We start from the raw sequence: 14,950 nt of genomic DNA on the forward strand, positions 1-14,950 counted from the left end.
GCAGCTTACAGGGCAGAGTGTGGGGGTCAGCTCCATACGTGACGCAGAGAGACATTAATGCAACGATGCTTACAAATGAAAAGTTGGCCTGAATTATTGATGTCCACATCCGCACAGTTCAATTCTCAAGAGTTAGCGGGCCGGCGTCGGAGCGTTTTCGATTGGCCGGTTGTTTCCGCTGCGGCGATAAATGACAGATGCTCGACAGAGAAATGCATTCACTTCTTTTATTCATAAGATGGGAATATTTTTTACATCTTATGCACAGCAGATACGAAGACAAACATTTTCTAAACCACAAACTAAAGTCCTCCATTACTCTAATCCTGCTTCCCATTTCAAAATGGCCCCTGCAAAAAAAAGCAACCCTTTACGTTTGTAGTCCAGTTTCACATTCTGAAAGATCGTCTCACAGCAATCTCATTTTAGCAGAACGGCTCAAGCCACGTACAGAAGACTACCATTATTTTTTTGACAGATATCCACTTCCCCCTTTAAACAAATTGCACTTTTTTTTCCTCTTTAAAACTACTTCAACAGGATTATAGGATCTGAAAAATAACACCAAAAACACAAGAGACGACTAAACATCCAACTTATACAGGTTCATTATTTAGTTGCACAAAAATGCATAAATATACATTACGCAAAAGAGTCCAAAAATACTTGTACTTTCTTTTGCTCAAATAATGACAGACATTGATATGATCATAAAGGACTGGGATTGTCATCGAACGTAGGGAGGCATTCACAAGGTCCATGCGAGATAAGCCATTTACACAACAGCCTAACATTCACAGAGGTAAGACCAAGGTTCTACAGGAAAACAAAACATTTCGCTGTCTAGGCAAAGGTAAAGAGGCAACACAAACACTAAGAAAATTAGGATACACAGAACTCTGCGTTCTAAATTCATGCCAAAAACGACTTGAACATGCAAGGACTCTTAACGCTTCTAAACCTCCCAGGAGCAGCGGTAACCCGTGGAGAGACTAGCTTAATAACGGTAACTTCAATGCGACAATTTCCCTCAGCAAATACGATCCGTCGAGTTTAACTAGGATTTGCACGAGGATATTTTTTTATATTTATTTATTTATTCATTTTTTTGAAGTGCTTCGATGGTACCGCAATAGTTGCCAAGGATAAGCTCAGATTGTCGACAGCAAGATGATTTCAACTCAAACTCCCCCCAGGGACAATCGGGAGGAGATATAAATACTGTTTGTTTATAATAATGCACATTTGTCCATTAAATAAACCTGATTAAATTAATGAATGCTTGGCAAACCTCACTTCAGCTGGACAAAGGTGTGGTTTCCAGTAGCCTGAAGAAAACAGGGAAAACCAGAGTTAGTCCAGTAGTTCCAAGAATTAAAAAAACAGAAACAGCTGCACTTATTCTGCATTTTACTTTAAGTCAACAACGCTTTAGTCTCATTGCTTTACGATTTCCCTTCTCCCATCTGTGGCACTCAAACTGGTTCTTATTCAAAATGCAAATCTCTAATTCATAGGTTTTAAAAAGGTTGAACTACTTCCTTAAACAGGAAACTATTGTTTTGGATTAATCGGGGGACTATTTTCACATGAGGACTGATTCGTATTTGTTCCATTCAGGTACACTTACTGCTATAAATACCTAAAAAACAAACAATGCATTGATCTACTAATGCATCAAAGCCTGACAGATTATTCCTCTGGGGCGTAGAGCGCCATTGATGTCCAAATATAAAGAAAATTAATGAGCCACACTGCTGAGTGACATGTTCCTTCATTACCAAAAACTTGGACACTGGTTTATTTTGAGTCAGCCTCACATACTCAGTCCTGCTGCTAAAAATAAGAGCTGAAAAAAGTCCCGACAAACTCACAATTTTCTCCTTTGAGACATTTTGCATTAAAATATATATTAATTATATTAATGACATTTAAGGCAACAAATGGGTTTAGGGCCGAGTGAGACAGGTCGGGAATAAGAAAGTAAAGACAGAATTATGCTGTTTTGGAAACAGTCTTTTTACAATGAGAAAGCAAAGAATAGCACCAGAAAAACACCAGTTATTTTCATTTGAGTGGTCATACTTAGCAGTTTTCAGTCAATAATTGTGTTGCAGTTTGATGGATGGAGATCTTACTGTTGAACCAAAGTTTACTCACTAAGTATCTAACAGAACTGCCGGGATTTCCATCCAGGCTGGGAAGTCTCAGAGGGAGTCGGGTACCAGCGCATCTGGAGAAACACAAACACAAATCAAGTTCAGTAGACCGACACCAGGCTTCAGTGCGTCAACACTCAACTCTGCAGATCCTTCATCCATCAACGGGCTTTGACGAGCAGGTCCAGGGCGACGGCCCCTTTAAGCCCTGGTCACTGAAGCCATGGGAATGTGGGTCACGTAGCAGCTCGTTGAGGACAATAGTCCTCCAGTAATTAACAGGCATGGAAATGTGGAGAGTTTCAGCTCTCCTTGTGTTCAACATTTCCACTGGGTCAGAGCTGGTCCGCCTGCACCTTTCCATACCTGTGACTGAGGCCTGTGGCAGAATGAGGCCTCTCATTTCTATTCACCCTAATGGAACAGGACAGGGGCCACAACTGCACGGCCAAACGGCTTAATACACTCAGGAGGGAACAGTTGTTTAGAGACTGTGAATGCACGGCTGCTGTCACACGGTCAAACTAACGAGGCCGAGAGGCAGTGGAAGAGAAGTCGGGGCATTTTAGGGATCTCTCATCAGATTGCGATTAAAAAAAGCTCCCTGCCCCCCCCTCTGTGTGGCTACACGTTCAGCTTATGTTCCAACAGGAGCGTGGACAGTAAGTTGGCACCTCCTGAGAACGCCATCGGGTTTTGACAGTTTCTCCGAGCAAATGCCTTGAATTCCTTCGCCTCCTGTGCCCGACAAAATGGACTGTGTCATAGCTGCCTACTTCAGTGTATTGCTCCCCTGGGCTCTTACATTGCAGGAGGAAGTTAGCTCACGATGAACTTCAAATGACCCAACATGAGAAATACTTTCCATCGCTATTGTTACCGAAGTTCCTGCTCACTCCCCTTGTAGTCAGCAGTAGCATTTAAACGGCTGTTAGCTGACCATGTAAACACATTTGTTCATCCAGCCTGTTAATGATCAACAGTCTGCAGATGTGAAGAAACGTGTGTGTTGTTTAAAATTTGCAAACCAGGTCCTCAAATATAAATGTTTACTCCTCTTGAATTCATTGTGCAGATTAAATTATAGATATTTTATCAGTAACAGCATCTTTTCTGCCGATGAACAGGGAAGCACAAATCTCCATAACAGGAAAAAGCTTCACCTTCATGTCAGAGATTCATCCACAAAGAGAAAACCAGAGAACAGCCAGGAGACGAACACAGAAGGATTTAAAAGTATGTTTGAGGTTACACTGAACCATGGAATGTACCCATCACATCACTGATGAGCACAAGTCAGAGACATTTTCCATTTGAAATGACTAATATTTATTACACTACAACTAATATTTTAACCTGCACTCAGATTTATGATATTAAAGGGACTCTTACCTTTGTTGCATTTTTACACTTTTTGTGGATAAGGTTAAATTGGTATTAATAAGGTAATGACACTCTAAAATGCAAGACAGACCCACCAGGAGTTAAAGCAAACAATTATTTCACTCTCATAATATTTAGTGAAAACTTCAACCAATAAAATTTTTCGGACCGAAGGACCTTATTGGCCGACAGACCTGTCTGTTTGCTGCATGGAAACAGACAGGAAGCCCGTCTGCTTCTTGTCATCAAGGCGCGTCCTCAACTATAGGGTTTGTTTTGATTCCACGGCAGACAGTAGCGAGTAGCGACCGTATCGACTGACGATGGCAGACCAAAGTGGTCCACGGCGTACTGAAACAGCCGCTCCCAGGGGGAAAAACAAAAGAAAAAACACCGCGGATGGGAACGAGGGGGTGGGGCATTGGAGGAAGGCGGGATGATTCGAATGTGCTGTAATTCTCAAATGCAACAAAGGTAAGAGTCCCTTTAAAGTCGAGTACATGTTGTGCCGCCAACAGCAGTAGACAGACCTGACGTGTGGGTTGGCTTCAGCATCGCAGGTCTTTTTGGTGTTGTAATACCTCAGAGGACCACTTGGTTCCAAGAATCCAAACCTCTATTTCTAACAGTGCAGCAGGTTTATCAATTCAAAAATCTTAATTATCTATTTGATTAAGTTTTAGGGTCACACTTCTCTCCTTAACTTTCTTTGGAGCTGTGGACGAATTAAGAAAAATGAAAACACCTCCGTGCTGCAACTTTACAAGAACTCATGCCCTCGTACCCTCGTGCACGCAACTGAGTGTTTGTAAAGCTGAAAACGCACTACGGCATATTTCAAAGGACAGAAGATAAGAAAGAGACACACCGGTTGCTCCCTCACCTGGGCGTGGAGGGCTGCAGCCGCGGCAGCGGCCGCCGGGTAAGTGAAGGCTGCGTGAGGGAGGCCTGGGGTCAGCTCCGTGGTGTACAGGGGGTAAGGAGTCCACGCATCCGGCGATGCTGGGATCAGTGCTGCCCCGGTCAGATCATCTGGGGAAGAACAGGGCAGGAGGATACAAGATGCTGACTAACCTAACCTTGAACATACAGGCTTGCATCAGGTACAACATTTTAGATTTGAATGTATGATCAATACATGCTACAAAGAAAAAGACGTTCACTTGTTGCGTAGTGTCGTTATGTTTGTAGGTTTACTCCTGAACAGTGATGACTCGTATAATAGTTTATCACTACAAGAATGAAGCTTTACATCCCAAATGGCGCAGTCAGACCAGACTTCACTACCTATTAATGTTCAGAAGTGATATCAACTTTTGGGTTAGAACTGAAATCAAAACCCTGAAGTTGTCCAGTTCCTTTCATCGAGCAACGAGAAACATTCACTACCTCCACCAAGGTGTGGGATTTCATTTGTTAGTTTAAAAAATGATGAAAAATTGATTTTCATGAAATGTTCTGTAGGACTGGGCCAGGACCAAAGAAAGAATTATAAACACAATACACATTTTGGTGCAAATCCAGGACATTATTCCTTAGAATACTACAAATCTGAATCTCCATTTATAAGTGGTTTCAAAAGCTTGGTGGAGGTACACACTCCAATAAGTGTCGTTCTAGTTTCTATTTGGCGAGGACGCATTAGCCTCCGGTTGTAAAGTTATCGTCCATAACAACATTCAGTTCGATCGCCTGTGAAACTGACCTCTCAAAATATATTCCTTTCAATAACTGCATGGCAACATAAAAGCAGAAGAGGATGGAGATGGTGATTTGATGACAATATTTGATCAAATGCTGATTAAATGAGTTTGTCTGCTGCATTTTCCAGCCGGCAAACTCCCGCAGTTCACGTTTCAAACCCTACACACACCGTTTCCTATCCCCTTCCGATTTTAGCCACATGTCATCGGGAGAAATCTGGTCTGAGTGAGGTCTTCGTCCAGCACCTGTCCACATCTAACCTATCGTGCCGTTGTTAAGGCAAAGAGAGCAGAGACGCAACTGCTGGCTAAACCTTGTGAGAGTGCAGTTAACGCAGCTGGACAGAAGCAAAGCGGCTGTCGTAAGAGTCGAGATGACACATGCATGTGGAGGTGAGTTAGTCTTTCAATTTGTTAGACACTGTCTTTAACCCCCTGCCCGTTTGTCTTTAATACCCCAGCATAATACGACAAGAATTATAAAAAAAAATGCTAACAAGGGCTATCGAGTACTGGCATTGCCAAGGTGAGAGTGGATGAAAGAGCCTAGAGTGGTGCAGCCGTACAACTTACATGGGTCCCGTGCAATGAAGTGTGCTCCTAGAGCAGGGTGGATATTTGTGGGGTTCGGTGTGGCCATCAGCTTACTCTTTGCCATCTTCGTGTTGGCTTTAGCAAACTCTAAGCGCAGGGTCTGGGGACTTTCGGGGTCAAAACGGATGCCCTGAGGGAGAGACGGAGGAGGGGAGGAGGGGGAGATAGTATAGTAAGGGAGGTGGGCTGAGTCTGAGGGGCTGAAGCTCAGTCGTCTCACGGCCTCTTTTCCTGAAGCCTTGTTTCAATACTCAGCGTTTATCCTTCAGGCTTTCCCTTCAGCTGAACACTGTTCTGCTGTCTTCAAAGGACAGACTGAAGGATACGCTGATATACTTCAACAGGACTGCATCTCCTCCTCCTCCTCCTCGTGACGACATCAAGAGCAGAGGCGACAGGAGGAGTCGCCCCCCCCCCGTCACACCAGCCAGGAGGAGGAGGAGACGAGGAAAAGGGCTGATGGTGAGACTCGGTGTAGTTTCTCTCAGGTGGTTTAATCCTGCTTGTGTTCTTGTGCCCTAAGCGTTGTGCCCACATGCAGGTGAGTAGTATTTTGGTGTGTGCGTGTGTGTGTGTTTTTGTGTGTGTGACTGCTGGTGTGTCTAGGAGGTGATGCTGATAAGGAAGGCCTATGAGAGAGAAGTGTTAGATCTGCCAATGTGGGCTACTACTGGGTGACAAAATAAGAGGTTACACTACTGAGGACGTGTCCAGATAACACTACACATGTGGCTAGAGAACGAGTATTACAGTAAAAGCAGTGAAAGCTATACCAGACTAACAAGGAAGTGTATCAAGGTCAAAGTAAACTACCGTAAGGCTACGGGATTCTGGCCTCTTTCCAAAAATGGCCCTGCCATTGAATTATAAAAGACAAAATGGGTTGGCTTTGACAAGTCTTATGGGAAAGAAAGAACTTTTTTTTTTTTTTTAACCTCCCAATCATTCCTCTCAGGTTTAAGCAAAGGTTAGAACAAATCTAAGAAATACATAAACACAAGGGGGGGCTCAAATAGCAACAGACAGATTATATATCAGTGAAAAAGAGGCAATGCTTACATTTAGCGCATTTTTGGCAGCTTCAGCTCCAGTCCTACTGTCAAAGGTTACAAACCCGACAGGCTGGAAGAGAAAAGGGAAGAAACAAACTGAGACAACGGATTCCAGCTGCACCGAAAAACATGCATTCTGTGGAATAAAATATCTTATAATTAATGGGAACAACGTTAAACAGCTTGTTTAGTATTTTTTTTTGTGTAGCATTGAAGCTGCTCCTTAAACTCATGGAAGGAATCTCACCTGTTTTGAAGTTAACTTAATCAGTGACCCTTCATAACCCTGTGGGGAAGAAAGATAGCCAATTATCCACCCAGTCACATGGAGGAAGTCACACATGAACGCCTCCTGCTTTACGGAGAGAAATCTGCTTGTGTGCACCTTCAGTTTCACTTCGACAGCGGGAGATCACCGACTCCTCTGTGGCAGTGAAGCACTTACGATTGATGAAATAGTTTTGATTAAATAGAGCGAAACATGAGCATAAATTCAGGTTATTAAGATCATTGAGGGTTCAAGCTTCGATTCAGTATGAATAAAGCTTCTGATTTATAATAGAGTTGAGACAGCACAAGTGTTGGTTAAAGAACGAACGGATTCCTGGGAAACGAGGGGGGAATTTGGCCTCAGTGGAGAATTGATAGATGGGATCATGCCTGATCCTGATTTACAACCATGGAAAATTAAAACAACTTTCACTAGCTGTGATAAATCCTGAGCAAAAATCCAAAACAGACTCGGTAATTCAGAGAAGAAAAGAACGAGATGGGGAATAGAGAATAAATATTATAAAGAAAAGAGGTTTTTAATTTGGAATGAAATCAGGTTTAATCCCATTTGCTCACACTGTGCGTCGTTTGCAGACAGAAAAAAAAAGAAAAAGCTCATCGACTTACAAAAACAAAACATTTCAAGTTGTTTCACAATGTCTGAATGTTACGAGGGGGAAATAGAACTGTCCCTACACGGTGGGCGAGCTGGGTCACGGAGAGAGGGTTGGTTGGCCAATCGCGAGGGCTACTCATTTACACATTCCACAAGATCATCCATGTGCGCGGGATACCACTTCCAATTTGGTTAGTTAGGACACGGGTGGGAGGGGTGTTTATGGAACTGGAGTCCAGTCAAAAAAAAAAAAAAAAAAAAAGAAGAAAGGACCAATAGATGAACAATGATGTGGCCTGATTTCCATATATGCAAATATCTGGACTTTCATTAACGAGGGTTTTGTTCAATTTCATCTCCCAGAAGAAAAAAGCTGCAGGCATGAAAAGTGAAAAAGGTTATTTTGAAACAAGTTCACTGTTGCTTCCTAATTTTTTCTTTTTTTTAAAGAAAATGTTAAAAGGTCTTCCTCTGTGTGCAGATAATCCTTTTAAAAACTCTTTCCACGACTCTGTCCCAGCACCTGGCAGACAGCAGCTACATTTGCTTTGGTTTTAAGACGGGTGAGAAATCAAGTCCATTTTCATTTCAGACCCCAGAACCATAAAATTTGCCCCACCTGGCTCTAGTCTCGATAATCTGTAGAACATCTGTACAAGTCTTTCCTTAGACTCTCGGTCATGTTGTAACTCACCTTAAAGGGTCTGAAGAGAAGATACAGTTCCCGCGGTTTGATATCGACCGGTAGGCCACTGACAAACAGGGTCCGTACCTGCAAGCAAAAAGCAAAACTGCAATTCACCATTCCACAGTGACAGTCTTTATATTCCCTGTTTTCTATATTTAGCATCGTCATCCTCTACAAACAGAAGCATGGTGGGAAACAAAAAAAACCCCCACACATGTTTGTGCTCGGTCCCAATCTCTCATTCCTACACACGTGTATTCTGTACATACATGATATCCAGTCCTGGAGAATGAGAAGGGTCATAAAAAGAAAATTAATTGAGCTACAAAAGGTTATGAGTCCAATTTCCCGTTGGAAATGGAAGATTTGATCCTTTAAGTAACTGGCTGCAGCGTTTCAGATCCGGACCCTTTAAACATGAAGCTACGTCTGCAGGCTGAGCTATACTGATTATATTATAGAATGAAGACAGACAGAAGTAAAATTATCTGGTGATGAATGATAGAAACCCTGAGAAATTAAACTTGTTTTGCATCCTAACTTCTAATTTTCTGCCCTTTTAACCATCTCAAGACCCCTATTCTTAAGATCCACGGGTAAAAGATGGAGTCAAAACCCAAACAGACTAAAATAATCCAAGAATAATCCCTTTAAGAGTTCCATATCTGTGGTTTGGAAGAGCTGAGTGAAGTGAAACCTGTGATTAAAAGACATCCAACATGTTACGAGGTTCATAACCATGAACATAAGAGGGTCTTCATCCTGCTGCGGACCCCTGGGGCCCCTTCATGGACCCCTAGACCGGCCCCGGACCAGACCCTGGAAACCTATGCCGTGTATGGTGCAGTGTGGCCGGGGGAATTCAGCAGAGAGCGGAGCAAGGCCCATTAGTTCCCAGCCGGTGGGGAGGCCCTCGGTACAATGGGGCTGCCAGAGGAACAGCACTGGACAACAGTGCACAGCGTGACACCATTTCCTTCCTCTGACCTGCGGCCCCCGGCCCTGCCAGCCCTCCGGCATTTCTCAGGTGCAGCCCAGCAGCAAGTCTCGGCCCGGCTCAAGTCAGCACAGGCAGCAACCGAGGGTCGACGCAGCGGGACGCCGAGACTGGATGGAGACGTTTCCATCTGTCCTCCTGCTCCTCATTGATCCAGTGGTTCTAGTGTGTAAACCCTGAAGCACTGGTATTTTTAATAAAATCTGCAATCCCTCAAACATTGATTGACATTTGACCATTTTACGGCATCTTGACGGATATGATGCTAGATCTTTCAGGGGTGTTTTTTGAATAAATCTCTCGTCTGTTTTGGCTAATTTTATTTATCTTGAGGAGGAAGAAAGAAGGAAAAGACGACAGCAGCAAATTAGACGAAGAAAAGTCAAGTGGCCCCTCGAGGCTTTGTTGTAAGATCATGGGAACAAAGGAGGACCAACAAAAGGCCCAGACCTCCCTCAGGTTCTCTCCATCAGGAGTCATTACAGAGGAAATGTAGCTGCATGGCCACTCACACTGAAACAAGGAGTTAATTAAATTAATCAAGTGGAGGGTTTTTTATAAACTGGACTTTTTAAATTAATATTCAGATTCTCACATATTTGGAACCACAGATTTCAAATAAAGGATGCGTTAACAATTGTGGTGTTTCAGTTTTGTGATGACTTCATTATGAGATCAACCTGCAGCGTCTCTGTGACGCATCTCACTTTGTTTGGTAGAAAAACGAAAGGGAAGCAAAGGGAATTTCGACATATTGAAAGAAATATATATATAAATGTATATGAATATAAATTAAAAAGAACTCTGATATCTGGACATTTTTAGAAGCTATGGGTGTTTGGGATTTTTTTTCCTCTTACAAATCAAAGAATCTTTATTAATTACACCCGTTTAATTTAAAAATAATTGTATTTTCTTATTAAGTAGTGTTTTATTTTATGAATAAAAAGCCTCTTGACCCTTGTTAACAGTAAATATCAAATAACAAACACGGGAAATAACGTCTGAATCTACAATGAAATAGGAAAGAGAAGGTTGATTTTTAATTGATTTATATCGTGGAGCCAATCATGCGCACCTGGGGACGAATCTATTCCAATGACAAATACAAACAATTTCAGATTCATTTAGCAGGTGTGAGAAACTTCACTTAATCAGAATAACCACGTTTTCACTTTTTTTAAATATACGACCTCCTTGTTGCTTCCTTTAATAAATAAATAAAAAAACAGCTTTAGGGCGAAAAGGGGAAAACTCAGCAGGTGGAAGAAGTTCAGTGAAACAAACCATGACGCAGTGACCCAGCTTCACCAGAACCATTAACCAAACATTCCTTATTATCAGGCCCCAGCATCCGTAACATTAAGGTGATGTTAAGGGCTATTTCAAGAATTATTATTTTTGACAATGCTTGCAGCAGGACTGCTTCACATATAGTATTGAAAAATGTTTACCCTCATCGATGCTGCTAAAACCTTTAATCCTGATGATGTTTTCCTACACTTCACATCTATTGCACTTCTGTCCGTCCTGGGAGACGGATCCTCACATGTGTCTCTGAGGTTTCTACATATTTTTACCTGTTAAAAGGGTTTTTAGTAGTTGCTGAGGGTTAAGGACAGAGGATGTCACACCATGTTAAAACCCTATGAGACGAATTCTGATTTGTGAATGTGGGCTATACAAATAAAACTTGATTGATTGATACTCTAGATCTACTCAAGGACAATATTTGAGTATTTCACTTTTAAGGTATCATCACTTCCATATCACATTGCAAGACAAATATTGCACTTTATGCTCCACAACAGCCACGTGTCAAAATCTAAAAAAAATCAAAGCATGATATTAATTCTGACAATTGTGACACCAGAACTTCACCACAGACTTTGACTCACCTCCTCCTCGATGGACACGTTGTTGTTGGGCTCGGAGTCAGCCTTCAGACTCATGGTTGGGTCGCTGGCTTCAGCCGTGTCTGCTGCCGCTGCCGCTGCCGCTGCGCAAAGAATCACGTTCCTCCTGGACTGGGATTTCCCCACAGCGCGTCCACTGAGGCCGCAGTGGAAGTGCTGGTGCTGGCGTCGGAGCTTCAGGAGAGAGCAAGAGGATGAAGAGGAGCCGAGGTGAGGAGGTCTGGGGAACCCGGAGGATTCCGAGGAGACTCGAGTCGTGGAGGTGGAGGTGGAGGAGGAGGAAGAAGAACAAGAAGTGCGAGAGAGAATCATTCACGTAGAAGGGAGAGGGTGGAGGAGAATGGAAAAGACAGAAAACCGACTGCTTGTTTGGGTTTGTTCTGTTCTGTTCTTTTTGCTTGCTGCTGCTGCAAAGTAAAGGTGAAGAAAGAGAAAGAGAAGAAGAAAGGTGCGAGTGTGCTCCGTGCGTGAGGGTGAGAGACGGGGGGGGAAAAGAAGTGCGCGTAAAACCCTGGAAGCGTCTGCGCTCACATCAATGTCCTCAGCTGTGGGACAGTGCGAGGACAAGTCAACTTCTCTCATTGGAGGGAGAGTCTCTCTCTCTCTCTTTCTCTCCTCCCTCGTCCTGCCCTTCCTCCTCCCTCATCTCCCCCCCCTCCTCCCGCTTTTCAATTAGGTCATCAATTATGTTGGAGTCCGCTGTGAGCAGTAATCAGGAGGCAGATCCGCCTCAGCTGTTGTGAGGAGAACCCGGCCCCCCCTCCGCAGCCGCATCACTGCTTCCATGGGACCCCCGAACTTTATTTAAAGAGATCTACTTTATTTTTGTTTTATGGTTGTGTTGCATTCGCCTGTTCTACTTCTTGGTCTCCTGAAAAATAAAAATAAGGCCAAAGAAAAGCACCTATAGCACCATAAACACCAACAATTTCCTGTAATATTTAATCTAGACTATTAATAAGACTATTTATGTGACACCTAAATGCTTTATATTTGATTTCATGTGTTCATTTGTTGTTGTTGTTTATTCTTTATGTCTTAAAATAAAATAAAAAGGTGAAAGAAAGAGGAAAAAGGCACCAATGCATTCCCAAGACATATTCATATATATTTGTCATCCTGAAATATGTGGTTAGTATTTCTATGATTTAAATGTGACTTCATTTGTTGTTTAATCTTATACTTTATGTCTTTTACTTTTTACTTTTTTTTTTATTTTGTGGATATATTCTAGCCTATTTTACCTCCAATAAAATAAAAATAATGGGAAAGAAAGAGAAATATATGATATATTAATGAGATACATATTAATATTATTTTCACCCTATAATATTTGATTGCCACTTCTGTGATATTTTAATCCTCAATATTTGACTTCACATGTTGTTGGATTTCAGTCTTTATATATTATATTATATTTTCTATGGTAAAAACCTTTATTATCAGGCCCAAGCATCCGTAACATTTAAATTGATGTAAAGGGCTATTTCAAGAATTATTATTTTTGACTGTGATTAAAATGTACATCCACTCAAGTACTTTACTCAAGGGCAGCTCTGCAATATTTGAATATTTCAGTTATAAGGTTTTATCACTTCTATATCACATTTCAAGACAAATATAGCACTTTATGCTCCACTGCAGCCACGTGTCAGAAAATCCAAAAACTAAAGCATGATAATAAATCTGACAAACAATATTGTACAATCAATAAAACACAAGAAAAAGAAGAAGAGCTTGTTTTTTAATTTAATTCTATTCTAGTTGTATAGTGTCAAATCATAACATACATTATCTCAAGGCACTTTACAGATTAATGCTGAGATCTTAGAAATTAAAAAAACCAACAGTTCCCACAATGAGCAAGCACATTTCAAGCAATTCAATTCTAAAATATTAAGAACTTATTAGATGAGTAAGAATAATGTGACTTGACAAGCCTTAATATCAATATTGATCAATATTCATAATAATAATAACAGTGATAACAGGGGCCTGTGGGTGTTTTAATGAGTTGGACCCAGTTTGACGTAAGAGTGGCGTGGGCGGGGGGGTGCTGAGGCCCGGCCCTGGACCTGAGCCCAGCATGCAGTGTGTTTCCTCACAACAAGGCAGCTCTCAAAGGCCAGACAGTTTCCTGACTTTGTATAGGAACACAATCAGGCAGGCTGAGTGAGGAGGAGGAGGAAGAGGAGGAGGAGGAGGAGGAGGAGGATGGGGGGGGAGAGGCCGAGTGGACGGACGTAGTCTCACTCCGACTTCTCAGTGATTTGATCTAAAAATAGTGAAGCTCCACCATGTTTCTGTACATACTGAACCCAAGTGATGAACGCAGGAACAAAGAGGGGAGCAGTCAGGGGATCAGAGGAGAAAGCAAAAAACACAAATAGATACCAGGGCGTTGGTTTTGGATTTATTGTTTCCAACTAAATCTAATTTCAAACCTTGCTGATAATGTGACTACATGATTTTAGTTTCTTTGCAGGAAATCAGAGACAAAACATCAACAGCTAATTGAATCCTTGACCGATGATACATTAAAGTACATTATTTATAGAGATATTCACTGTTTTCAGCTTCTCTGATGCACATATTTCCTGTTTTTCTCTGTTTTATATCAATTGTGAACTGAATATCTTTGTATTTTTGGACTGTTGGTTGAAGATTGAGATATTTTAAGATGTCACCTCCGAAGAAGAACCTTGTGATAGTCATGTTTCTGACATTTTATAGATCAAACATTATGTGAATATGTGTTATCTTGAATAAGAAGATTTCAGATTCCTCAGTAATAGGATTTAATTGATTGTTTGAAGGATGATGGATCAACCAGCATCTATTTTAACAAATCACCAAAAACATCAAATATTCACCGGTATCATTTTCTCTATATTTGCTAATTTGCTCTGTTTTATATCATTGTGAACTAAATACCATAAATACCATTTTTTTTTAGCATTGGTTGGTTAATATTAGACATTTTAAGAAATGGAGGAAACTATCAGCAGATTACTCGATAATTCTCAGTTGCAATCCCGAATGAAATCATGCAAAAAAAGCAACTTGTGCAGGTGGATTTTTACAAAATTATGAATTACATGTAACTGTAAATGATTTAGGATTTTAATTTAATTTAAAAAAACATACATGTGAATCAGATACATGTTTCTGCTGAAGGATGGAGAAAAGCTTTCGGCCTTGTTGCTAATCTCCTGGTGGTTTTGCATTAAGTGTATAATAATGTTCACTTATCGTGAAACCGTTTTTAAATACTGATATCTAAATAGGATGTAGATATTATGATGTAAATCACTCGGTATTTAATGCGAGTGTGTGGTGGGTTTTATCACATGTTTGTCATATTTCCTCTCGTACGTTTCATGCATTTTATTATGTTGATGTTTAAGTCGCTGAGCTGGAAACACATTTCTCCTCTGGGAACAATACAGCAGAATTTTACAGTAGGTGCAGACGTACATTATGTTTTATGAGACTAAACTAGAGCACAAAAGAGCTGGTCCCAGATCAGCACCAGTCAGCATCACTGTTGTACTTTATTTGAGAACGTT

At 41.4% G+C, this 14,950-nt stretch overlaps 1 protein-coding gene across 1 annotated transcript; it reads right to left on the reverse strand.

The window, feature by feature from the left end:
* Positions 1-220: 220 nt before the first annotated feature.
* LOC132998484 (RNA-binding protein, mRNA-processing factor 2a) lies at positions 221-11,920 on the reverse strand. Its single transcript, XM_061068162.1, has 8 exons — positions 11,364-11,920; positions 8,475-8,552; positions 7,139-7,177; positions 6,899-6,961; positions 5,819-5,969; positions 4,426-4,574; positions 2,161-2,233; positions 221-1,328 (listed from the first exon to the last, which is right to left on the reverse strand). The coding sequence occupies exons 1-7, from the start codon at positions 11,691-11,693 to the stop codon at positions 2,168-2,170; spliced, it is 876 nt and encodes a 291-aa protein (XP_060924145.1). The 5' UTR covers positions 11,694-11,920; the 3' UTR covers positions 221-1,328; positions 2,161-2,167.
* Between the last annotated feature and the right edge of the window lie 3,030 nt (positions 11,921-14,950).

The sequence above is a fragment of the Limanda limanda genome, chromosome 3 (assembly GCF_963576545.1).
Source record: "Limanda limanda chromosome 3, fLimLim1.1, whole genome shotgun sequence".
Taxonomy (NCBI): Eukaryota; Metazoa; Chordata; class Actinopteri; order Pleuronectiformes; family Pleuronectidae; genus Limanda; species Limanda limanda.

Bases quoted from the DNA above. Each gene is read 5' to 3' on its own strand.
- LOC132998484 (XM_061068162.1), bottom strand. From the start codon at position 11,693: ATGATTCTCTCTCGCACTTCTTGTTCTTCTTCCTCCTCCTCCACCTCC. The intron at 6,962-7,138 runs GTGAGATTCCTT...TTTCTCTTCCAG, and splicing joins TTAAGTTAACTTCAAAACAG to CCTGTCGGGTTTGTAACCTT. The intron at 2,234-4,425 runs GTGAGGGAGCAA...GTGTTTCTCCAG, and splicing joins CTGCAGCCCTCCACGCCCAG to ATGCGCTGGTACCCGACTCC.